Source organism: Megascapheus bottae, chromosome 1, assembly GCF_031878675.1.
Source record: "Megascapheus bottae isolate mThoBot1 chromosome 1, mThoBot2.hap1, whole genome shotgun sequence".
Lineage (NCBI taxonomy): Eukaryota > Metazoa > Chordata > Mammalia > Rodentia > Geomyidae > Megascapheus > Megascapheus bottae.
The window spans coordinates 65,232,976-65,260,100 of NC_143509.1; the positions used below are offsets into that span (position 1 = coordinate 65,232,976).

General features: G+C 41.0%; 1 protein-coding gene across 1 annotated transcript in view; it reads left to right on the forward strand.

The window, feature by feature from the left end:
* Nucleotides 1-27,125, forward strand: part of Ccdc80 (coiled-coil domain containing 80) — a 177,874-nt gene that overhangs the window by 130,603 nt on the left and 20,146 nt on the right. The window contains exons 2-4 of the mRNA XM_090346529.1: nt 15,388-16,109; nt 16,522-18,425; nt 26,870-27,026. Of these exons, the coding sequence (XP_090202655.1) occupies nt 16,533-18,425; nt 26,870-27,026 (2,050 nt within the window). The 5' untranslated portion in view covers nt 15,388-16,109; nt 16,522-16,532. The remainder of the gene's footprint in view (nt 1-15,387; nt 16,110-16,521; nt 18,426-26,869; nt 27,027-27,125) is intronic.

Consider the following 27,125-nt stretch of genomic DNA (forward strand, 5'->3'; position numbering starts at 1 on the left):
CAAGAGGAGAGGGCCCGCTGTCCTCCCGCATTCAGCCTTGCTTCTCCAGAGCACGAACAGAAACACCACGCAGCTTCATCAAGGCAGGAATCTCCCTCTCTCCAAAACTCCCCTCCTTATATTGGGTGTGGGAGCCTATCAGCACAACAGGTGGGCAGGATAAAGAGGTCCACTTGTTTACCCCTACTACAGGTCTCAGCAGAAAGTTATTAGAATGGTGTTACTCGGCCCCCAACAATGTGTGTCTAGTCAAAGGGTCTTTGGATCAAGTGTAGGGCAGTAGACTGAAGAGCTGAAGAGCACAGGGACAATGCCCAAGCCTAGGGGTAGGGTGGTAGCCTTGAGCTGAAGAGCTCAGGGACAGTGCCCAGGTCGAGTTCAAGCCCCATGACCCCCCCCCCCACTAAAAAAAAGAAAGGCCTTTGGATTTAAAGTCAGTGAGCAGACATGCAAGAGCACAATGTGGAGAGCAGTACAGAAAACAGCATATAAGGAATTTGGATGGCATTCAAAGAGACATTCATAACAATAATTAACAGTAAGAGTTTGTTCAGACCATAGATGCTGAGGTACAGTCAGAGTAAATATGAGTTCAACAGTTGTGGACCTTTAAAGGAAATGAACAAGATATTAACACAACTGGAATTATGGGTAAGGAAGAGTAACTTACAGCTGGATATAGGACAGGTTATTGTAACCACTGATAAAACTTTGCTGAAGAGTTTGGGGAGAGCTTTTGGTTTTAGGCCCTCTTGAAATCTGGGATTCTGAAGCTATTATCAGTTAAGTGGTATAGGGAACTTGAAGTATTTTATATTTGGTGATAGAAAACCACCACCCTCATTTGAGTAATCTGGAACTCCTGACATGGCTCCTCAAAGTGCCCTTCTTTGGTGGAAATAAAACACTCTTTGTTATTACATTTGCTCCAACACAATTCACATTACCTACCATCCCACAGTGTAGAAATAGGGAAGAAAGAGACGCCACGCTGCTATGACTCATAATCCCAACTTGTACATGACAGATTTTTTTTTGCTGACTTTACGCCCACTTCAGGCTGCCTGGATCTTGAGCATTCAGTAATGGCTGACCCAAGACGTTTCATAAAATAGCCCAGTTCCTGGAACTCCACAGGAGCTGGGTGTAGAGTACAAGCTGACCCTGGCCCTCCACCCATCCACGAAGCTCTAAGAGCCAAAACAGCTGCGCAAGATAAGTGGCAACTGGTCAGCCAATAGACTGAAGAGACAGACTTCATCTATGACTCAACAGAAACGCTGGACAAAGCCAAGCTGCCCTTCCCAGCTGTGTTCAGAATTTCTGGGCAAAAAGAAAGGGAATAACAGATGTTCATTAAAAACAACAAACCAACTACCAAGCCCCAACACACTTTCAGTACCCAAATACATGCCGACAAATATTTGCAGAACCAGTACACTTTTTCCGAGTCAACAGGGTGCCTGGATGACAAACACAGAGAAAAAGGGTTACATATTTGAGATCTCTATCACATTCCCATGACGGACTCCAGAGAATGAGACAGTAGCTTGTCCCATAGGGTACTTTGCACCATTTGTTTAGAGCCGGCGCTCACATGAAGAGGGCTGACGTATTCCAAAGGCAAGAACTAATTTAGGAGGAGCAAGAAAGGTAGCTAAAGACTGAGCTGTTACCTCATATATAAGTCCATCCCATTAAAAATTTAAGAAATCTGGCATAAGCTTACCATCATAGAAGGAAATCATAGCAAGCCATCCAAATGAGCTATAACAAAATAAAAATATAGGACTTTAAATTCTCCTTATCCCAGTGAAGAGAATCCTAGCTCCTTGAGTTGGACTCTCAGGAATGAACAGATTATGTAATAAAGGAAGAGAACCAGAGGTGAAGTCCTTTCTCCCAATGATGAGCAAGTAAATCAAGCACTCCCAGAGAGCAAAATGGTACCCCTGGACCTCACTGTCTTGGGTCAAAGGTCAATTTGTTTATGGCCAAAATCTGCAGTTAGGAGAAGGGGAGGGGGGAGGTGTCAGAAATGTGCTGAAGAGTTATTTTGCTTCTAGAACTTGCTGTTGGCTTTAGTATTTTATCTGAAATATCTCCAAAGTCCTCCAGGCTCAACTATGGAAGCACCTAAATGTCCACCTCAGTAGCAGGATCTCCTGACCATCTACCTCTTTCTAGGGGTATTGCTCTGGGACTAGGAGAGCTATAAATTGACTTTTAGTCAAATAAAAGTTGAGCATGTCCATAGCATCTCCATGGTATATTTTCTTGTTAATGCAATGTTTTAATGGAGCCTTGAGTATGGTGAAACTAACTTTAATGGACTCAGATGATACCTCTAAGGATTTGAGGAATAGGAAACTGAAGTAAGTTCTCAAGTTGATGTTCTGAATCCCAAAATATTAGAAATAGATCGAGAGGATGGGATAGGATTCATGCAGCAGAAGACATTGTAGGAGCTGGTATTAATCCCAATTTAGGAAGAAATAGCTGAGTTTTTAAATATGTTGGATCCCTAAAGCTATTGCCTATAGTCACTCAAAACTGGAGTCAGTAACCACCATCCCATGGAATACTTCCAACTGGCATAAATTGCTACGATCGAATTAATTAATTGGTTTATTTTAGCGTTTAAACAAGCTTCTAATGCAAGAGACTTGGCCTTTTCCCTATCCATTGCTATATATTTCCTTATATAGGATTAGGAACATTTAAATAATACTTAAAAATTAATACAATGCTTCTTGCTTGACATATTTATTTTATTTATTGTTTTGAGATGCTTCTTTCAAAATTACAAAAAGTTTTTGATACTCAACAGAAGTTTAATCCTGGGAGTTTATTAAAATTCACCCATTTTGAGCTGGCACTGGTGGCTCATGTCTGTAATCCTAGCTACTCAGGAGGCTGAGATCCAGGTTCAAAGCCAGTCTTGGCATGAAAGGCTGAGAGACTCTTATCTCCAGTTAACTAGCAGAAAACTGGAAGTGGCACTGTGGCTCAAAGTGATAGAATGCTGGCCTTGAACTGATGAGCTCAGGAACAGTGCCCAGGCACAGAGTTTAAACCCCACAACCAACAACAGCAACAAAAATCCCATTTTAGTCAGGAGCAGTGGCTCATAGCTGTAATCCTAGCTACTCAGGAGGCTGAGATCTGAGGATCTCAGTTCAAAACCAGCCTGGGCACTAAAGAGGGTGAGACTCTTATCTCCAATTAACCACTAGAAAACCGGAAGTGTGGCTGTGGCTCCAGGGGTAAGGTGGTAGCTTTGAGCTGAAGAGTTCAGGGACAAGGCCCAGGCCCAGAGGCTAAGCCCCACAATGGTCAAAAAAAAAAAATTAACCCATCTCAACAGGTATTGTCAGAGAAAACAGCTTAAGTTTTTCTTGAAACCTTATCTTGAAATAGGAGAGAAAATATGAACTTTTCTTATTAAAAAAGTTGAATAATTCTGAAATTAGCAAAGGTAACTTACTGTTTTATCTATATCAACAGAAAATCTACTATAGGCATCTCTGTCTATTTCTGGATATTTATATATTAGTACATTTTTCTTTATAGTAAACTGGATACTCTCCAGAAAGTACCTCCAAGAGGATGCTGGAAAAAAAAATGTATTGGAGGAGGGTGTGGGGGGAAAGGGCAGGGGAGGAAGAAGAGGGAATGAAGAAAAATTCTAACAAAATTTTTAATTAAATTAAGTTCAATTTGAATAGCTGCATGAAAATCTAAGTGGCTCTATTGTCATTTGAAACAGTAGATTAATTGGCTCTTTAAAACATCTAGCAATAATACTTACATGCTGAATCTTTATAGAACAAATTGTTCTAAATATTTCTCCAAGTGTTTGCTTTGTGCGAACAAACTAGATTGATACTATTCTTTAGAACACAATAGCATACCTCATTCTAGTCATAATGGCCGTCATCAAGAGGATGTGGCCAAAAGAAATTCATACAGTATTGGTGAAATGTAAGCTTGTTCAACCACACTGGAAAGCAACATAGAGGTTTCCCAAAAAAACTAAACATAGAACCAGGTGCTGGTAGCTCACGTCTGTAGTCCTAGCTACTCAGCAGGCTAAGATCTGAGGATCACAGTTCAAAGCCACTGCAAGCAGGAAAGCCTAGGAGATTCGTATCTGCTATTAACCAGCAAAAAGCTGAAAATGGAGCTATGGCTCAAATGGCAGAACCTATCCTTAAGTAAAAAAGCTTAGAGGAGTTGAATGCAAGCCCCAGTACCAGTGCCTGTGCATACATGCGCATGCACATGCACATGCACACGCACACACACACATACACACACAATTATTTAATGCTAATTCAGAAATACTAGCTTGTCATGAATAGGTGTCCATGTGTCTTATTTTTAATAGCCATCTATTTTCCTGCCTCAAATAAAAATAAAATGTTATTTTTTTCTTAAACATACAAACTACGATTCGTTCCCAGCCTTTGAAACAAGTTTTATGGAAGTGGCACTGTGGGGTAGGGTGGTAGCCTTGAGCTAAGGAGGTCAGGGACAACGCCCCAGCCCAGAGTTCAAGTCCCACAACTGACAAAAAAAAAAGTTTTATGCTTATGGCCTTAGGTCTAACATGGTAACAACAGATTTTTTTCATCTTAACCCAAGTTTGGATTCAGGCACATATTTATTGAGTTCCTTAATTATTAGTGGAATAGCTCCTCTTCAATTTCCAAGGCATACTGTTGAGCCTCCCTTTCTTTGGAAGGAAAGGCTCTGTGACTCTGTTTTTTTCTTACTCTATAGGAACGGTCATTGTTCAAAATTCAAAGTGTAACAAGCATACTTCATATTTCCAGTAAAGAAAAACAAAAACAAACCATGGGTTCTTACTGCAGAGCCCACTGCCTTCAAACTTGAGATGCTCGACCTTTGCCTCTCAGGTGACACTAAGCCCCTAAAAATTAAAATACGGGCCGGGAGTTTGGCCTAGTGGCTAAAGTGCTTGCCTAGCATGCATGAAGACCCGGGTTCGATTCCTCAGTACCACATACATAGAAAAAAGCCAGAAGTGGTGCTGAGGCTCAAGTGGTAGAGCTCTAGCCTTGAGAAAGTCCAAGGACAGTGCTCAGGCCCTGAGCCCAAGCCCAGGACTGGCAAAAAAAAAATTAAAATACATTTTTTTATAGCCCACACTGAAACCATAAGTGGTTTTCTCTGGAAGACCACATCCTGTACTCCTCTTAGAATTTGCTATGGCATCTTCTCCATCACACTTACCTGCTAACTAGACTTCAAAAATTACTTTGTAAGAGGAAATATCACAGCATCTGGCTCTAAGATTGTCCATTGCGGGAGACTCCTGACTCCTATTGGTCCATCCATCTTCATTCTATCTTTGGGTTTCCATGGTTACTCCTATGCTCACCATTTGCCAGCTACTTTTAGGCCAGCAGAACCTTGAATTTTTTCTGAAGCTTGTAATCAGAAGAAGTCTATCGTCAAGTCCATTGCTAATCTCAGCCAATCCATTAATATAATCTTCAAAGAAAAAGGACTGCTGTCTGATCAGGAACTGTAGTTTTCTTTTAAAAAATGGATTGTAAAGGTGGTGTTCAGAGGGGTTACAGTTACATAAGTCAGGTAATAAGTACATTTGTGTTTGAATAGCATCACTCATGTTCTTCCAGTTTTTCCCCTCTCTGCTCTCTCCCCCCAAGTTGTGTAGTTCATTCCCAACACCATGTCTAGTAAGTATCACTGTTGAATTAGTTCACCATTTGTCTTATCTTTTCTGTGCTTTACCTCCCCAAATCAGATAAACTTACATAGAAGACAAAGTGTACAGAAAGCTGGAACAACAACAAAAGGGAGAAAAAGAAAACAGAGAACCACACACAGCACAACATAAAAAAAAACAACAACAACTCTTGTTTCCATTTTTTGGAGCTCATTTCACTAAGCATCATTTTATATGGCCATATGCACATAGCTATTGAGTCCTTGTGATCCTTTCCTAAGAATATCTTCACTGTGTGAATGTTAAGAGTTCTGTTCAATTAATCTTGTCCAAGTGTAAATTTTGTCTTTTACTATCCATTAGGTTTACTTGTAGATTTAGAAGCATATTGTAACTATTACAAATGAGGAAAACCATGCATGTTTCTTTGGGTCTGGCTTACTTCACTTAATATAATTTTTTCAAAGTCTTTCCATTCCTTACAAAAGAGGTAATGTTATTCTTTCTATTCTTTCTGATGGAAGCATAGAATTCTCTTGTGTATATGTCCCATGTTTCCTTCCTTCCTTCCTTTGTTCGTTCCTTTCTTTCTTTCTTCCTTCCTTCCTTCCTTCCTTCCTTCCTTCCTTCCTTCCTTCCTTCCTTCCTTCTTTCATCCTTTCTTTTTTTGCCAGTCTTGTCCTTGAACTCAGGGCCTGAACACTGTCTTTGGGCTTTCTTAAGGCTAGAGCTCTCCGACGTGAGCCACAGCACCACTTCCAGCTTTTTCCTACGTATGTGATACCAAGGAATCATACTATGGTCTTTGTGCATGCTAGGCAAGCACTCTACCACGACGCTAAACTCCTGGCCCTGTGTCTCACATTTTCTTGATCCATTCATCTGCTGAGGGACATCTGGGATTATTCCATATTTTAGCTATGATAAGCAATGCTGCAGGAGCATCGTGTGCTGGTGGAGTTAGAGTGCCCTGGTTTATGGTCATTTGAGTGAAGGGGGCTATAGGGAACTTTGATGTTTTTAGTGAGGAAGCACCCTACTGCTTCTCAGAGCAGTAGAACAAGTTTGTATTCCCACCAGCAGTGTAGAAGTGAGAAGCTGTATTTTTCAGTCTAAGCCCTTTTTCTTGTTGTTGATGCAGTTACTTACTGATATTTATTGGCACTGGTGTGAATTTTCCTAATACTTAATGATAAGGCTTTTGTCAAAGTTCACCATCACAAATTATTTGTGAAGAGAGATCATATACTTTTATTTCCAATACTTAACTGAAAAATGAAAACATTTTAAAGTTTGTGATGTTTTTGGTTATCATTAGAATAAATTGTGCTTTAAGCCTTTTTGCCATTTTACATTTTTTATTATCTTTAAGGATTTATATAAAGGAGGTGTTACATAAAAAAGCAGTTTATAGTAAATAGAGATTCCCTCCTTGAACACTTGTTTGTTAAACTTGTCATTTAAAATATGATGTAAAAATCAACATTAATAAATTCTTTAAAAAAAAGCAGTTTATAAATACAATGTTTCTTGATCAGTGTCACCCCTTCAATGTTCTCACTTGCCTTTGATCTACCCTTTCCTTAACTTGGGTTAATTTTGTGGCACATACAGTGAATTCTTGACTGCATTCTCTACCTCCCCCTTTTAATCCCTTTTATTCCTCTACCCCTTTCCCTTTGCCCCCACCCACCCTCTTACAAATGAGTGTGTAGCATGTCCCCCTTTCCCGGAGCTTATTTTATTGGTCTCTGGCCTAGTCTTTCTAAAAGATTATGTGATATCCGCGCTCCATAGAGTCTATTATACTTCATTCATTTGTAACCACTTACACATGGCTCATTGTATTTATTTGTAGATGTATAGTCACATTCTAGCTACCACAAATGAAGGAAGCCATGCAAGCTTCGTTTCCCTGATAGGGTTTACTTCACTTCCCTTTCCTTATGAATGGTACAATATCATTCTTTCTAATAGATGAGTAAAGTTCCATTGTGCATCTATATGCATTTTCTTATCTACTTATCCATAGAGGAAAATCTGGGTTGATTCCATATCTTGGCCAAGTTGAATAGTGTAACACTGAAGATGGTTGTGCTAATGGATTTACTGTAACCTCATTTGTGTTTATTGGATAGATAACCAGGAGTGGGCTTGCTGGGTAACACAGTAGTTCTATGCTTTTTGTTGTTGTTGGGGGGGGAGGACCTCCATATTGCTTTCCAAGAGTAATTGAACAAGCTTCCATTCCCATTAGCAGTGTTCCCTTTTGGCCACATCCTGACCAGCATTTGTTGTCATTGTTTTCTTGATAATGGCCATTCTAACTAGGATAAAGTGAAATCTCGATGTTGTTTTGATTTGCACTGTCTTTATGGCCAGAGATGTTGAATATTTATTCATGTGTCTATTGGCCATTTTTATTTCTTCTTCTGAGAAGTCTCTCTTTAAGTCATTTATTAATTGGGTCATTGTTTCTTTGAGCATTTAATTTTTGAGGATTTAAGTTTTTGAGTTCTAAATATATTCTGGATATTGGGTCTTTGATGTAAAGCGGTATAAATTTTCTCTCATTCTGGGGCGATTTAGCTTGTTAGCTATTTCCTTTGCTATGAAGATACTTTGTCATTTAAACTTTGTTATTCTAAAAGTGATGTATAAAGGGGGTGCAGTTACATAAGTTAGGTAAAGAGCACATTTCTTTGGACAATGTCACCCCTTCCCTCAGATATTTTTAAATTCGATGTAATCCCATTTATCAAATCTTTCTTTGATTTTTTTTTTTCCTGCCAGTACTTGCTTGAGCTCAGGGCCTGAGACCTGTCCTTGGACTTTCTCAAGGCTGGAGCTCTACCACTTGAGCCTAGCACCACTTCCGGCTTTTTTTCCCTATGCATGTGGTACTGAGGAATCGAACCCTGGTCTTAGTGCTTGCTATGCAAGCACTCTACCACTAGGCCAAACTCCCCGCCCCTTTCTTTGATTTTTGTGTTTCTGGTTTTGACCTGTTTTAACCTAATGTTTCCTCTATCCCTTCCTGTTATAGTTTCAGTTTCCTGTCTTACAGGTCTACGATACATTTTGAATTGATGCTGGTGCAATAGAATATATGAGGATCTAGTTTCAATTTTCTACACATGAATATCTAGCACTCTTTGTTAAAAAGGCTGTCTTTCTTCTAGCTTCCTTACCAAATACTAGATGGGTATATGTTTGGGTGTTAGTTTCTAGGTCTTATATATTCTGTTTGATTGGTCTTCAGAGCTATTTTTGTGTCAGAACCAAGCTGTTTTCATTACTATAGCTTTGCAATAGAGTTTGAAGTCATATTGTTAGTTTTCAACACTGTTCTGTCTGCAAAGGATTGCTTGCTTTAAACTTTTTAACTCATATGAACACCACATTGTATCTGATTTTTATTCTGGAATTTTTGCAGTAGACATTGGCTGAAAGCATTTAAGCTAACTTAACTGTTTTAAACAGAGCTTTCACTGATGTGATTACAAACTAATGGGACTGTTAAAACATAGCAGGGTGACATCAAAGCAGTCATCTCGAGAAACTATTACTCAGTGAGACATTTATTCTAGGGAAGAGGCTCAAATCATTTTTCAAATTCCTTTTACATTCTTAAAAAGCCAGCCAATAAGATGAATGAAATTTGTTATTTATTTTCATATTTTGTTCCTAACTAGAATTAAACAATTTGATCGTTTGCTTCATTCAACAGAATTGGCTTTCAGAGATTCAAACTGTGGCTACAAGTGAATTTCAACATTAAAAGTTGAGTAATTGACAAAATTGAATCTAATTCCAAAGATTTCTTTACATTCAGGAAATGTCAGCTTTCTATCAGTGGGGCAAAATATTACAATACAGCTTACAAGGCGGAAAGATTTATTGGGCTCTTAGTTTCAGAGGTTTCTGTCTGTGGTCATTTGGCCCCATTATTGTGGGCCAGTGGCAAGGCACAGAATCATGGTGGTAAGACTGTGGAAGAGCAAAGCTGCTCTTGTGGCCAGGAAGCAAAGAGAGGAAGAGGAAGGGGATGAAGTTCTAATACAGTCTTGAAAAGCATAGCCCCCCCTGACCTATGTCCTGCAATTCAGCCCAATCTCTCAAGTTTCTTCTCTCTCCCAGAAATGTCACGAGATGGGGACTAAGACTTTAATGCATGAGCTCTTAGGGGACCATTTGAGATCCAGACTGTAGCAAAAGATATACTTACTTTGAATAGGCAGGACCCCCCCCCATACACACATACATTTCTCTTCTTCACTCTCTTGTATCTTACCTTGAAATATAGTTTTCTTCAGAGTTCTCATTACTCACTACTCACCTATCATCTCCATGTCTGCTGCATGAATCAAAAGTGAGTTGTACATTGAACAGAGCTCAATCCATTTGTGGGTTGCTGTACTCCCAGCTCCAGTAGAATGTCCAACGTATAAAAGTCTTTGAAAGAATTAGTGAATGAATGAATTTAAAATGAAGATTTAAATTTCTATGCATGACCATCGTTTGTTGAAAGTATATGGTTTAATTTTTGATGACTGGCAGAGATATGTGCTTGATTCCTACACAGAGCTGAAGACAATCTTCATCTCAAAAGCAGTACGGACTTTTCTTCTCCTCTTTCTTCTCCCAAGTAAATGTTCATGTTGAAGTTGTTTCCTGAGTTTTTCTGTTTCCCCTTATTTCCTATATTTATTGACATAGGCATGCCGAGTTAATACCTTAACTATAAGACAGAGTGATAAAAAGGGTGCTATTAACTCAGTGCTGTTCATGTTCTCAGAAGCCAAAGCTCTGCTTGGATGAACAAGAACTCACATGTGAGGTACGGAAGATGAGATAAATGAGACTGTTTGGAATCTCTTCTCACAGAAGTGGGAGTGTGCCATGGTGGAATTTTTGAGAAATCCTATGAAATCTCGGGACCCAAAGCCTTGACACTGAAGAATAAGCTGCCTATAGGAAGAGGTAGTGAAAACCCAAGAGAAAAGACCCAAGTACAGCCTACCAGTGCTCATTCTTTCCGCCAGGGCTGCCCCTGTTCTGTTCCCTTCACTTTCATCTTCTAAGTTTTGCATGCCACAGTCTCTTCATCTTTCTTATACTCCCTTCCAAAGTGTTTTGCTTACAGTTTTATATCCAACATTTTTTTTTCCAGTCCTGGAATTGAGCTCAGTGCCTGACCACTGTCCTTGCACTTTCTCAAGGCTAGAGCTCTACCACTTGAACCACAGAAGCATTTCTGGCTTTTCCTAGGTATGTGTGGTACAGAGGAATCGAACCCAGGTCTTCATGCATGCTAGGCAAGCACTCTATCACTAGGCCAAACTCCCGGTTCCAATATCCAACAGTCTTTTGTATTCCAGGGAGGAAAAATGATGATGTTTGCTCTTTGGGCATAGTTGAAAGAAGGACTGAAAACAAGAAAAAGATCATCTCCATATTCTTGGGCATGGAGAGAAACACAACCAGAACATTTCCCTTCAAACATCATTGATAAAAACCTTTTGTGTTCCTTGAAGTGCCCACTCTCTGACCCAAGCATTCATTCCCAAAGCAGCACAGAACAGCAACTGATAAAGATTTGAATTTCAATCACCTTGCTTAAAGATTCAAAATGAACCAGTAGGCTATTCACAAAACACCTTGCAGTTTGCTTGGTATAAGATATTCAATTATCTCTAATTACATGATAAATATCTCCTTAATTAAACAATTTTCTGCCTGAAACAAAATGCCTTCAAAATTACCCTAAGAAACTCTAGAGTAATTGCTTGCATTTTAAAAAGAGCATTAAAAACATCTCAAGTGTGTGGGCCATTATCCTATTAGGTAACTTATATTTTAAAAATTATCATTGTGGGGGCTGGGAGTTTCGCTTAGTGGTAGAGTGCTTGCCTAACATGTACAAAGACCTGGGTTTGAATAATTGCTACCACATACATAGAAAAAAGCCAAATGTAGTGCTGAGATTCAAATGGTAGAGCTCTAGCCCTGAGAAAGACTAAGCACAGTGCTCAGGCCTTGAGCTTAAGCCCAGGACTGGCAAAAATTTTGTTTAAAAAAGTATCATTGTGGCCAAGAATGTGGCCTACTGGTAGAGTGTTTGCCTAACATGCACAGAGCCCTGGGTTCAATTCCTTGGTACCAGATACACAGAAAATGCTGGAAGTGGTGCTGTGGCTCAACTGGTAGAGTGCTAGCCTTTAGAAAGCTCAAGGACATTGGCCAAGCTCTGAGTTCAAACCTCAGGACTGGCAAAAAGAAAAAGAAAAAAGAATCTGAAGAGTCCTATTTTCTCTCTTTTGCTTTTTATAATTAAATATTTTATTGTTATTATAAAGGTGATAAACAGTGAGGTTATCATGTCATATAGGTCAGGTAATGAGTACATTTCTTTTTTTGAAAACATTTATTTTTTTATTGTTATAATAAAGGTGAGGTACAGAAAGATAAATGTTACATAAGTTAGGTAATGAATACATTTCTTGTTGGGTAGTATCACCCTTTCAGTTGCTCTTTCCCAGTTCCCCCTCCCTGCCCTGTCTCCAACCCAAAGTTATGTAGTTTCTTTTCATTATGGTATCTAGTGAGGACCATTGCTACATTTATTTCTCTTTTTCTTTTCATTTCCTCTTAAAAGCAAATGACTTTTCTTTAGACAGTAAAATATTTTGAATTTAGTTCAGTAGTTTTCACTGAGTGTGACTTTGCACATGAGAAGCCATTGTAGATGACAGAAACCATGATTTCTCTGATGTGCTTTGAACCACATGTTTCTGAGACTGGATTCCAGGCTGCTAACGCTTGAGGCCACTGTGGGTGTGACCAGTTCTTGCCCTCTTTACTTCCACTCTAATTTTCATCAGATTCCTCCCATACTCATTTCCCTAAAGCAATTCTAGATTGAACATTTCTTCTTTGTCTCCTGCTAAATTACTATGCAACCAGTGTCAGGTAGTTTCCTGTTCGTCCATTCTCAAATCAGAATTTCTAAAATCTACTTTCAAATTGTATCCTTGCTATAATTGTAACCTTTTCAAATTGTATTCTTTTCTCAGACTCAACATGACTCAACATAAATCTCTCCTTTTCAGATCTAAACCTTAGCCCCCAAACTAAATGTTTCTGTCTTAAACTGCAGAAAAAGAAAACGATTTAACTAGGTGAGGTAGCTCATACCTGTAATCCGAGTTACTCACAAGGCTGAAATTAGGATTGTTTTTCCAAGATAGTCCAGGCCAAAAGTTTCTGAAACTCCAAGTCAGCAGAAAAACTTGAGTGTGAGTGTATACCTGTCATCCCAGGTAGAAAGGAAAGCGTGACTATGTGGAAGACAGCCTAGGCCAGTCAGGACAGAAAGCAAGGCCTTATCTCAAAAATAACTAAAGCCAAAAACACGGAGTAGAAACAGAATTCCCACAAATTCCCCAGGAAGGGGTAAAAGCTGTGATCTTGTTCACAATTGCACATATTGTACACATATTGTACCGGACTTCCCTGTGGGGTCTTGTCTCTGAGGTCCTAGGTAAGAGTTTAGAGACTGAAATATAAAAATACTGAGCAAGCAGGACTACTCCATCTGCTTCCTCTCCCCTTGGTTGATATATTTGTGTGCTTGGATTGGAGGGGAGAAATTGAGGAGACAGATTGGGGTATGCCTCCTCTCTAATTAGGTCTGCTGTCCTGCATGTGTTTAGCACGCCATCTACTGACCAGAAAGCTCCCAGAGGAGAAGAAAGCCTGAGGTCTTGGGAGTCAGATGCAGCTCAGGGTTGAGGTGCTTATCTTCTGGGCCAAACTCAGGTAGCAGAAGTAGCCATATCTCAGCTTCAGAAGGTCATATGTTATAAATACTTGTGTACGTTGCTCAGAGGTTTGTGGAAACTATGAGATATCCAGTAAAACTGATATTCAGTACTTTAAGGGTCTACTGAGAAAGACAAAAGGCACAGCTATGCAGTTTATTCCAGAAAGAAGAATTCTAAAAGTATCAGTGGTTGAGGAAACAAACAAAAATGAGATTCTTCCCATAACCAGGAAAAACACAAAAAGGAGTTGAAAGCACAGGGGAAATAAAAGAGAAAATACAGGTAGAAAACGAAAGGACGAGATAGATAGTTCTAGGTTCAAGTTTCAGAGCTATAATTGCTATTTGTTTGACAGTAGGAAGTATATTGAGTTTCCATTTGCCCATTGGATCATCTATTATCTATCAGGGATAATGTGGAAGTTAAATAAATGCGCATGTAAATCTCTCAAACCCACAGAAATGTTCAGTCAATGGTAGTTGTTATTAGTAGGGAAAGGAAAAAAAGAAAAAAAAAGATAAAGGAAGTGACCCAGTAAGAAACGATGTAGAACACCTTAGTAGATAATGGAGAGCATACACACAAAGCAGTTGATCAATTTAACCCATGAATTACATGACGGTGGAAATTGTTTCCACTGGGTCTATATTCTTGAGAGTCTGAGCCGAGCCATGGGAGGGGGAAAATCTTCCTTCTGGGACTTCACACTACAGGCTGAGAGCTCTACATTCTACCCTGTCTTACAGAACTTTCCCAGTTCCGTGCTTGGTGATGGTGTGAGGGAAAGGCAGATGCAACAGGGATGAGGAACGCTGGGATTGGTCAAGGGACACAACGAGGGATGAAGTTTTAACCAGTAAGAAATGCTAATTGCAACCAGGGAGAATTCCAATGACCCTAGATTGCCACATCAGCGGTACTTAATGCTGCCTTGAAGAGGCTGGAAGAAATGTTTGCAGAATCGGAGGCACTTTTCCTCCCCTCTAAAAGCTGAGTCTTCAAGGTAGACGCAGAAGGTGGAAGTCCATTACTTTGTCAATCCTTTGGCGCCTGATTTGAGTACATGAAAGGCTTGTCTAAAGCCCTTCAAATACCTAATGTCTCTCTAGAGCAGACTATTCCAATATATACACACATGCGCGCACACACACACACACACACACACACACAGACTCAAGACCTCCAAGAAAGCCTTTTGTCTATCATCTCTATCCAGAGCACTGAAGCTAGAATCCAGAAAGTCTATTTCCTGATGTAACATCCAAGCACAGTCTCAGGGGAATAGCAGCCACTGCCTGCACTTCCAACCTTTTACCACCTCCCATCCATGCCAAGGAGAAACTAAGACTAAGAACACAGTAATATGATCCTCAATTAGAGTAATATAAAAACAACCCAGTCATGTTTTCCATGGGCTTTTCCAATCTCAAACTCAAAGCATATAGCAGAGAGAAAGAAATAAAAATATACACATGGAACTATAAATAGATAGTATCTGTGGGCAGAGCCAAGTACCCTGACTCAAATGAGTATCTCTCTGGCTTTAGAAACAAACAAGCATCCAGATGCAGAAATCTGAGAATTCCCCCCCCCCCCTTTAAAAGTGCAGTGTGAGAATAGACAGGAAGGGAAAGCTCCCTGATTATTTGGTATGGAAAGGGTTAAGTCCTCAGTCATCCTATTCTGAAGTGATTTATGATGATGTGTAGAATTTCAAAACTTCCCCCCCCAACCCAAAGTACAGTCCTCTCCCTTCTCTCTCTCTTTTCGACGTGCTGAAATGGGAAGGCAGCGTGCTTTGCTGATCTGTTAAATTCTTAGTAAACTTTTCTTGATTTCCAGTGGCTGCTGTTGTTTGGTTTGGAGCAAAACTGAGGGAGTTCTGACATTTCTGGAACTGAATCCGGTCAAGAAAAAGAAGAAAATAAGGAGAAGGAAAAGAGGAAGGGGAAAAAAGGTGGGGAGAAATAAAGGGAGGAGAGAAGCAAAGAAAAGGAGGGGAGAAGTCTCTTTTTCACCATCACATTCCTGGTTGTTTTTTTTTTTTTCCTCAGCCTGGAAAACATATTAATCCCAGGGCTTTTACTCCCGGAAACAAAGAGACTGAGCCAAAGAGACTGGGGGAAAGAGTGATAAGAAGGATCCCGGGACTTTGTGAGAGAAAGGAAAGAGTGAGATTTCAGAAATCACCAAAACTTCACTTTAAGGAATGTCTGAGTCCCGACAAGGAGCTGGCACATAGAGACACACAAGACCAAGGAGAAACTGCAGACAAATGGAGATACAAAGACTTACAAGGACAGCTCCTTCCACTTCATCTTACTGGTCTAGAAGGTGAAAACGTACAGCCAGGAAGAAACAGAGCCAGCTCAGCTCTCACACCAGGACAGGCTGAGAATCCCTGTGCTTCTTTGCAAACTGGACCTGCAGCCCCCCTTTGTATCCACTTAACTTCAACCGGGAGGCAGAGGGCTGGGAGAAGGAATTCATCTAGAAACAGTCCTGGGAACCGAATGCAGATTTCTTTAGAAAAACCTCTACAGTCCACTTCTCTGAACCACCATGTAAGTGTAGCAAGCCTGTCTTTGGTGCGCTTGTTTCTTTGTTGTTTATTTGAAGGAATGTAATGTTGTAAATGTCTAATATGAATAATTAATATGCTTAATTCTCTAGGCCACCCAGAGAGTTAGTTCAAACAGTGTACACACACTGACCGGGGAAACTAAGTTGGATTTCCTGATTAATGTAACTGTCTCTGCTCAGCACTGACAAATCACAAGAGCTTAAAAATCACAGGGTCCCATCATTCTCTTTTCCATTCTCTGATTGCCTTCCTTTTTCTTTCTGTATTGCCCCTCCCCTTTGCTAAAAGAGATCATGTCCAGCTCTGTTTGCAATTTAACCATCATTTTGTTTTCTTTTTCTTTCTCCTCCCTTCCCCTTTCTCTGCTTTGTGACCCCTCTGCCTTCTGAAAGTGGATGACACAATGATGTGGAGAATGGGACCCTGCTTGATCATGCTGATGGCATCATGGCTGGTATGTGAATCAGAACCCCGGCCCCCTGCCACCCATAGAGGAAGTCATGAAGGTCAGAGAGTGTCCTTTGTCTCCACACCTAGCCGTAGACCAGCTCGGTTTCTGAGGCACACAGGACGATCTCGTGGAATGGAGAGATCCACCGAGGAAGAGTCAAACCTCCGGCCTCTCCCAAGAAGGAAGAGTGTGCCAGTATTGAGACTAGGTCGCCCAATAGTGCTACCAACCCCCCTGGGTATGAGTGGGGGCCCTGCGAGACCTGAGCTGAGACCCACAGCCAGAAGCTCCCCTGGAGACATGGTCCGAGATGAGGGATCTTCAAGTCGCTCAAGAATGTTACGTGTCCCCTCTGCGTCCAGCTCTCCCAATATCCTGGCCAGCTTCGCGGGGAAGAATCGGGTGTGGGTCATCTCTGCCCCGCACGCCTCCGAAGGCTATTACCGCCTCATGATGAGCCTCCTGCAGGACGACGTGTACTGCGAGCTGGCCGAGAGGCACATTCTGCAGATCGTGCTGTTCCATCAGGCGGGCGAGGAGGACAGCAAAGTGCGGAGAATCACCAGCGAGGGCCAGATCCTAGAGCAGCCCCTGGACCCCAGCCTCATCCCAAAGCTCATGAGCTTCCTGAAGCTGGAGAAGGGCAAGTTCAGCATGGTGCTCCTGAAGAAGACACTCCAGGTGGAGGAGCGCTACCCTTACCCAGTCAGACTGGAGGCCATGTATGAGGTCATCGACCAAGGCCCCATCCGCAGAATAGAGAAGATCAGGCAGAAGGGTTTTGTCCAGAAGTGTAAGGCCTCTGGGGTGGAGGGCCGGGTGGTGGAGGAGGGGAATGATGGGGAAGGCGCAGGAAAGCCGAGCCAGGGCAGTGAGAAGACAAAAGAGGACCAGGGGAAAGCACAAATCCCCCCAACCAGAGAGCCTCGGGGGAAGGTGATGAGAAAACTGGCTACCACCAAGGCAGTCACTCCCTCTCCACCGCCCACCCCAAGGGCCACCACCCTTCCTCCTGCTCCAGCCACAACAGCCACGAGGGCCACGGCCAGGGTGGTCACAGTAGCTGCAAGACCGACCACCACCACCACCACCACCACCTTCCCGACCACCCAGAAGCCCTGGACCCCCGGGGTCCACCCCATCTCAGCCTCCCACAGGCCCCCCGCCACTGTGGAGACCCCTACTGCCAGGGGATCATCAGTGTCAGAGAATCTGTACCCTCTACCCAGGAAGGAGCAGCAGAGGGAGAGGCCACAGGCCACCAGGAGGCCCAGCAAGGCCACCAGCTTGGAGACTTTCACAGCTGCCCCTCCCACCACCCTCTGGGCTCCCACAAAGGCTGTAGGCCAGGGCCGTTTCCGGGACAACCGTACAGACAGGCGGGAGCATGGCCAGCAAGACCCAAATGTCGTGCCAAGTCCTTACAAGCCACCCAAGGGGAAGCTTCCCAAAAAGAAGGCCCAGGACAACACTCTTAGCAATGAGTACGAGGATAAGTATGACATGAGCCAGCCTACGGCGCCCAGGCTGGAGGAGGAATCACACATCTCCAACACGCCTTCCCAAAGTGCAAGGGAATCTAAGAGACAGGACAAGCTTCACAAACCTGAGAAGGAGAAGAAGAAAAAGGCGAAGAATGAGAAAGCAGATAAGCTGCTCAAGAGTGAGAAGCAGCTGAGGAAGGCTGAGAAAAAGAGCAAGCAGGAGAAAGAGAAGAGTAAGAAGAAGAAAGGAAAAACGGAGCAGAATGGCTATCAGAAACCCACTACCAAGCAGCCACCTCCGAGTCCCAAGAAAGCAGTGACTGACCTGCTGGGATCTTTTGAAGGCAAACGAAGGCTTCTTGTAAGTAGTCTTTGGGGTTGCGGGGTGGGAAGAAGTGGGCGTGCTTGCTTGTGCTCCTCTGGTTAGTTTTGCCAAATCATACTGATAGATGCCAGGTTGAGGCTGAGCCTCCACTTGGTCAGGAAGTTTGGCTGGAAAGAACAGGCAAGCCAGTAGTATCCTTTGTGTACACTACTGTCGGGGCCTGTTGACAGACTCCATGGTCAGAAGTCCCTGGTCCAGGGAAAACACCTGTAGTTAGCTTCCTCAAAATTGCACGATATCCATTCATTCTTGTAGCTCTTGTCCAAAAGAATGTTTGGGAATGCAGCATGCGTTTGATCGAATGTACAGAGTGAAAGCCTGAAGGAGTTATCTACATGGATTGCATCGATGACAGTCCTAAATTCAAGAGTGGCACTCCTCTTTGTTAGAACTTAGGAGCCAGGAGCATGCATGTGGAAAACATGTCAGGGTTCTTTTTCTCTTTCTCCCTAATCAGAGCTAAATCAACACCAGAAAGCTCGAAAGGGAAAGTAAGGCACCCTAGGTAGAGAGGGATTGATTGAAAGAAGGAAAGAAAGAAGGGTCTTAGTGTACTTTATTGTTATTATGAATGTGATGTGCACAGAGATTAGAATTTCATGAGTCAGACAATGAGTACATTTCCTTTCCCAAAGTATCTTCTTAGGGATGCTTTTAAAATCATCGGGCAGAAAATAGTCTTTCAGCAAGGCTACCTCCTTTATCGTTACCAAACTACTAACCAGAGCCAAAGGCTGCAGCATGGGAAACTTAATTATTCTGACTTCCAGTACCCTAGACATGCAATTTGGAGTCAAGTGAGTGAGTGAGTGAAGTGTGTGTGTGTGTGTGTGTGTGTGTGTGTGTAAAAGGACACTAGCAGGCTCTACTTTTACTTTTCCCATTTCTGATGGCCACTAGAGATGAATGAATCAGATTTATCTTATTAACCCGTTTTGCTTTATTCCTTGCCACTGTCCAACAGAAGCAAGTTAGATCTTAAAGGAGTTTTGGACGGGAATAAGCCGATCCTAAATCAAAGCACAGTTGCCATCAATGACATTAAGTTTGCTCCTTCATTTCTCCACTCCTCCAGGTGCTCGTCTCTAGGGTTCCTTCACAATTTGTACCCCTGGCCTTTTAATGCTTTCATTTTTCTCCAGGCTGTCCAAATAGAAAAGAGTATGTTACAAATGGATCACAGTGAGATGTTAGTAAGTCAAAGCTAGTTAATGTGAGTCAGGAATGGGGAACGACGATGACAACACCTGTTCTACTGAACTCACAAGCAGAGTGCACGCTTGCATTCACCCTATAAAAGAGAAGGTTCTCTCATCACATGGAATTCCTTTGAGGATCTTTAAGTTTGTATAGTCTGACCTAAAGTTGGATTAATATTTTAGGCAGAGAGACTCTCAAACCCATTTACTTATCGTTTCAAAAAAATTTAAATGCGGGCTGGGAGTTTGGCCTAGTGGTTAAAGTGCTTGCCTAGCATGCATGAAGACCTGGGTTCGATTCCTCGGTACCACATACATAGAAAAAAGCCGGAAGTGGTGCTGAGGCTCAAGTGGTAGAGCTCTAGCCTTGAGAAAGTCCAAGGACAGTGCTCAGGCCCTGAGCTCAAGCCCAGGACTGGCAAAAAAAAAAAAATTTAAATGCCAAGTTTTGAAATGTTAACCAAAGTAGATATCTTTGTGGTGTTTATTCTGGATAGACAACATCTCAGGTTTTTTCTTCTCAGTTTTCATCAGTAGTGGAGATAAGGATTAGAAAAACGCCCAAGCTTCAGTAGATTCCACAGATGGTATGTGTGTGTGTGGCATGTTATACACTTTTCATATGTATTTACAGGTTTTTTTTTTACCATCCTGGGAATTGAACCCAGGTGCTAGACTATGCTAGGCAAGCAGTCTATCATTGAGCTATGTCTCCATCCTATTTTCTATCAAGATTCCTAAATTGTACAAATTTACCAGATGATTAACTATCTTAGAGCTGCAATAGCTACTTAAATACTCCAGTATTTCAGTACTTCAGTACACAAATGGAAATGAGAATGTTCCGAATAAAATTAAAAGAGTTGCAGATTCTAGAGTAGAAGTTTATTTGTTACATGGATGTCTTTTAGAGGACCCAGAGAGCGTGGGAAAGCATTAGTGTTGCGCTTTATTGCTCTTTTCCTGAGTACCTGGGACACTTTCCAGCCCACTGTAGCACATCACCCAACTCTGCCCACTTAGCCAACAAGACACACAAAGTGTTTCTCGGGGCTAAGTTTTAACCATGGAAAAAATAATCCTGGGTAAAACATCAGGATTGTAATTGTGCACCCGTCTGGCAAATACTTCTATTGGCCCTAGTTTCTGAGTCAAAAGAAAAGGGTTTTCATATTGTATCCCTAATCTTAGTCATGCTTTTGTTTTCTTTCTTTTTTTTACTCAGCCCAGCTGGGTCTTTTCTGCTTTTAGCAGTATCCCTGGTCATAAATTTCTAGCAAATGAAGCTCAGATGACAGCTTTTGCTGATGTCATGTGAGGCAAAGCAGAAACCAGCTGGAACAGCTCCTGGCCGTCCTGGCTCTTTGGAATTAGCCAGAGAATCAGGTTTGTTATTAGAAAGAGAATACCAACAGGAGGCATTTCAGTCTGTCTGTCCTGCCTGCGACCAGCTAGTGATCATATCAGAAATGTGTTTTCTGAAGAATCAATGATGTATGAAGTAAGAGATTAGAAAATACCAGATGAAATGAACATACTGTAAAAAACAAAGATGGAGGAAAAAAATTCCACCAGATAGGGAGGAGATCAGTGTTTCAGAGTGAAAGACATTACGGATACTACTAATCCTTTTTTCCACTCAGTTTTTCCATCAACCTCTGCTGAGGTTATTTGGGAAATGCAATGATTCAATTAATATTCATTAAGGCTTAGCACTGTTGAGATATTCAGATGTGGCTGAGAACATTTATCTTTAACTGGCTTCAGTTTGACCCTGTGTGCAAAAGAGCAAGTTTGCATTCTAAGAGCTAGTGCTATAGCTCACCTCTCCAGCTTTTCATTTACCTGATGCCTGAATATAACTTGTCATAAACACTTGCTGCTTTGTGCTTATTTATACTATTCTTTAGATGTGGAGACATCATCTAATTACTACTTAACCAATTGTTTAACCCTGGCAGCAAAGGTAGACTGCGTTTGGGCCAAAGACATTCTAGAAAAGTTTAAGAACATTGCTGATAGAACCACATGTACTATGATCAAATCAGGGTTCAGTCTTTCAGCTCCTTGTTTCTCATCCTGTCACTGAAGACCACATCATATATGTGAGATATTTTATGGAGACAGTATGTTTTAATTCTCACTACAATCTGATGAGTAATGATTTATTAATGCTGCTTGACAGAAGAGAAAACAGAAGCTTAGAGAGAGTGAGAATTCTACCCAAGATAAATGCTAATATATGACAAAGCTAGCATTAGAGGCATACCCCCATTCTGTCTTTCAGTGGGTGTCACCTCTCTGGATGAAAATACCATAAAGTGAAGGAGAGACTGAGGAACCGTTTAGTTTAGTTAGTAAATATGAATAAAAAATTTCATTTTGAACACTGAATTACCAAAGTAAGTTGTAGGATATAGGAAGTGTCATGTCAACATTTTGTGCTAAGCTAGCTATATAATTTCTGCCTTTGCTACCCAGCTAGTTCTCTCCACCCCAACTCTAAAGTTTTCAAGAAATCAGTTAAGAAGAGTGAACCAAATCTCAGTTAGCCTAACCTGCATATGCTTGACATTTACCGTAGTGACAGTGTAGGTTAGTTGTTTATTACTGAACCTTAAACTCTGTGGAGTATAGCTGGCAAGTCATTATTTGGTAGGAACCTGTTATCCATTTACAGGGGATCTCAAGACACTGAATTGCACAAATCTAAGTATACATTGACGCTTTCTTCCATATGGAGTATCCTATCATTCAACTGGGTTAATATTTTTAACCTCATTTCAGAGACCTAGATATTGAGGAGACAGCCTATTTATTTGGTTTAATTTTAGAAAGGGATTAATGGCTCTGCTTTATAGGCAGACTATTAGCTTGAAAGATATTTTTAAGGATCCTGTAAAAGTTTAGTGTTTTGAGCTTAAGTCAATACTTAAAATACTCTGCACCCTTAATTATCTTACTCTCAGCATCTTCCTTTCCCTGTTTGACCATTTTACTTAGACTGCAGGCACCCTTCTCAGAGGCTGGTGGGACCAATACACTAGTTTAAACAGGAGCATGAATGAAATCATACATAATTTTAAATGCAAGACATATGCCCTTACTTATTTACTACTATCAGCCTGGAAGAAAGCCAAGTGAAGGATGTTTTCTGAGAAGTTCTAGGATGTGCTTTTCAGGAAGACAAGAGCCTGGGAGTTTCCTTCTAAATACTCTTTGAAATGCTGCCAAAGGAAAAACAATGTGATGGCGATGTCATCATGCATAGGGAAAGAGTTCCTGGAGGGTGTCAGATAATCAGCTTCCTTCATTTTTTTCCCCTGTGCAATCTTGAGGAAAAGATTAAACATTAGAGAGAAGGTCTCTTTAATTTGTGAGATCTAGGCATCCATAACCAAAGACCCTGATGCTCCTAAATCCCTCCCCTTTCCCAGGGATGGAGTGATCAATGTAGATTGAGGACTATATGTGAGCATTAACTCTTCAGCATTCTCAGGAGGGCAATAGAGTCTAAAGCTTCAGTATCTGAAGGGACTTGCCATTAAAATAAAAGATAATAATAAATGAAGGCAATACATCAATTCTATGTGAACTGGGCAGCCATATAATGAAAAGAAGCTGCCTCCTTTGAATGAGCTAAGGTGGCGGGAAATGACATATCAGTTGGGAAAAGAGTGGGTGAATCATTTAGAGTCTGGAAGTATGTATGTGTTGAGGTATGCATTATCTGTACACATATATTGCTCAATTCTTTAACTCTATGAAACAGATATGGAAAAGGCTGTGTGATAAAGATAGCAAAGCTAAGATTCATAGCATTCATAAGGTTCCAGGCCAACTACAGATTGAACTAAGAAAAAACTGTCAGTCTGCCAACTTTGACTTCTCTGTGCCACCTGGCCAAGATTCCTTTCATTTCATCATTTAGACTAGTCTGGCGGTTGGAGTAAAAATGGTTTAAGGGAGTAATAAGAGAAGCCTTAGCAAGAGGGAGCCTGGGATAGGATCCTGCAGGGCAGAAGCCAGGAAATGAGTCATGCAAAATAAATGTCACCCCTTGGGTTAAGGAATCCTTGGGCAAAGGCTAGAGGTGAAAATAAGCATCAGGTTTTTATTTATTTGAAATTCCTGCTGGGTATCCAGAGCCTACCACTTCTGTGCGCAGAGCTATGGAAGAGAAGTTGCTGTGCAGGAGAGAAAAAGCTTATCTGTAATTATATATGGTCTGAAATTCTTAATTATATACACCCTGGGGGAGGAAAAGACTGGAGAAGGCTTTGAAAACTCAGAATGTGGTCATATCGTGGTCTGGCTGTGGACAGCATGAGGTATATGGAAACTATGAGCCACTGAAAGGAACCCTGTGTATGGATTTTAAGCTACAGAATTGTCAGTCATCTGGGAAGCTGTCCTGGGAATCCTTCACTTTCTAAGTATGGGTTTAACCTTAACAGAATTTAACAAATCTAAACTCGTTAGCAGGGAATCTTTTCCTGCTGTTCTTTGTTTTCACTGTTTCATATTATCAGTTACACACACATTTTTGTTAATTTAAAAATAGTCTTTATGGACTGGAAGTTTGGCCTAGTGGTAGAGTGCTTGCCTAGCATGCATGACCACCCAAGTTCAATTCCTTGGTACCACATACATAGAAAAAAGCCGGAAGTGGTGCTGAGGCTCAAGTGGCAGAGTCCTATCCTTGAGAAAGTCCAAGGACAGTGCTCAGCCCTGAGCTCAAGCCCAGAACTGGCAAAAAAAAAAAAAAAATAGTCTTTATGAAGAAAGAAGAGCCAGACAGGAAAAAAACCTAAAAAACTAAAATAAGACCTCAAGATTCCATCTTTCATCTCAAAAGCCAGGTAGCTAATTTAAAACACCTAAAATTGGCTGGGCACAGTGGCTCACGCCTGTAATCCTAGCTACTCAGGAGGCTGAGATTTGAGGATCAAGGTTCAAAGCCAGCCGGGCGCAAAAGGACCTGAGACTCTAATCTCCAATTAACCTCTAGAAAACGGGAAGTAGAGCTTGGCTAAAGGATAGGGTGGTAGCCATAAACTGAAGAGCTCAGGGACAGGGCCCAGGCCTAGTTTAAGCCCTATGATTTAAAAGAAAAACGACCTAAAACAATCGCCAAATACCATCACCATATCTTTTTTTATTTTTCAGTCACTTTAAGTCATTTTTAAAGGCCAAGTTTAACTAAATGAATGAATTTAGGGAATATTTTTTTATTTCTTTCTCCTTATGAATTACATTTCATAAGCAAATACTTCCTAACTACTGCATCCATCTGAATAGACATAAAAACACAAAATAAAAAATGAACTAAAAAAAAAAAGCCAGATGTGGTGGCTCACACCTGTAATTCTAGCTACTTAGGAGACTGAGATCTGAAGATCGGGGTTCAAAGCCAGCCTGGACACTAAAGTCCATGAGACTCTTATCTCCAATTAACCACTAGAAAACTGTAAGTGGCACTATGGCTCAGGTTGCAGGGCAGTGTAGGTGTCCTTGAGCTGAAGAGCTTAAGGACAACGCCCAGGTCTAGAGTTCAAGCCCCACAACCACCACCAAAAACAAAAAGAAAAAATTAACCAAGAATGTCTGTTTAAAATAAATAATAATCTGATAAATGAAAGACAGAGAATTAAAAAAAAAACAACCATTCACAAAAATCATGATAACATTCTACGTCTAAGCTATTCAATCAATGGTTAGGTGCATTAGTGTTTACATGCTTCCCAGCTACCAGAATTTAATACCCAGTACTGTGAGGGTGGAGGCAGGAAGCTATTGAATACACTTATATTTGAATTTCCTTGAGTAGGAGCAATTTTGTTAGGCATAAAGAATCCCTTGCAAGAAAAGAGCTTGCAAGCCACAATAAACCAATCTGACAGAAAAAAAAAAAAAAAAAACAAAACCAATCACGTTGGGACCAACTCGATTGACCATTTGGCTTTAAATATTTGGAAAAACTGAGCAATATTGTGAAAAATGTCAGCAAGCTAGTAGATAGAAACTTCAGATATTGTTTATATGATTAAGTGGGTAAATAGAAATGTGTCTCATAAAAGTGAATGTGGTACAATTTGAGGAACTGTTTACAGAAAAAAAATCATAGAGGATTGCCTCTGAGTTCAGTGAGTCCAGGGTGAATTGACATTGGGTATTGTAAACATTGGCCTGTCTTTGGAAGTCAAAGAGCCAAATGGAGCCTGCTTATCATCAGAATAAAAACTCCACATCCTCCCATCTCCAGAGCCAACAGCATCACATCATGCCTTCCCATTTGTGGAGTGTGAAACATAGTTCTGGTTTCAGTTCAGGAAAATCTTTGAATTTGGCAAAAGCTCAAAAACTAACAATTAAGAGAGTAGAGGAGCTTTTGAGGTTCAGTTGAAGAAAGGGGAATAAAAATGAGACATTCTGAGCAAATTTAAGAAGACCTTTAAGAGAGAACATCTTCATTTTAATCAAAATAATGAACTATGTTTCTCAGATTCTTGCTAATAAAAGTATTTCTAAATTATTCTGCCTTTCCCTTATTTTTCCCAGAAGTCAAAAGTCATAAAGAGTGGGTGAAATATCTCAGGTTTGACCTAGAGAGAAGGCTAAGCTGAAAGAGTTAAAACCATCTCAAAATCTACTGTGCAGATGTGATAACGAATAATAGCTGTGCAAAAAATGCAGACCAAAAGGTCATCTAAAACTCCCTGTCCACTATAAATTCTAAACCACACAATGTTCCACAACATTCAAAGCGTGGTTATGAAATTATCTTAACTATGTAAAATGTGAAAAGAAATGTAAAACCACTGAATCAACCAATGTCTGATTAGCCATTCCGAAGAATGGAGATCCAAATGAAGCAAGGCAAATATTTGTAGAAAAATTACAGCATGCAGGTCATTAATACTACACAGCATCTTTGCAAAAATAAGAATTCCTGCGTGGATTTCCAAACGGGAAACCCAAGACATACAGCATGATGAAATAATGAAACAGTAGAAACTGTAAGCTGCCCCGAGTAACTAATAACACCACCAATAATGACAAAATTCCTGTCTAAATGGCCTACTGGGGGCTTCGAGTTTGCTGACTGCTCAACTGAAGAGTCTAGTTGCATTGCCCTGTATTTCCAAATCTTCTCTTTGGGTCTTGCCTCAGTGTGAATTTAACACTGAATTGATTTTTGTTTGTCTTCACCACCTCCAGCTGATCACTGCTCCCAAGTCTGAGAACAACATGTATGTGCAACAGCGCGATGAATATCTGGAGAGTTTCTGCAAAATGGCCACCAGGAAAATCTCTGTGATCACTATCTTCGGTCCTGCCAACAACAGCACCATGAAAATTGACCACTTCCAGCTAGGTTCTCTTTAATTTTTAGTATGTTATTTTTTCCCCTCATATCTAAGGTGGGACAGACATTAGGGCTGAGGTCTTCAGGGGATGTAAAGGCACACTGAAA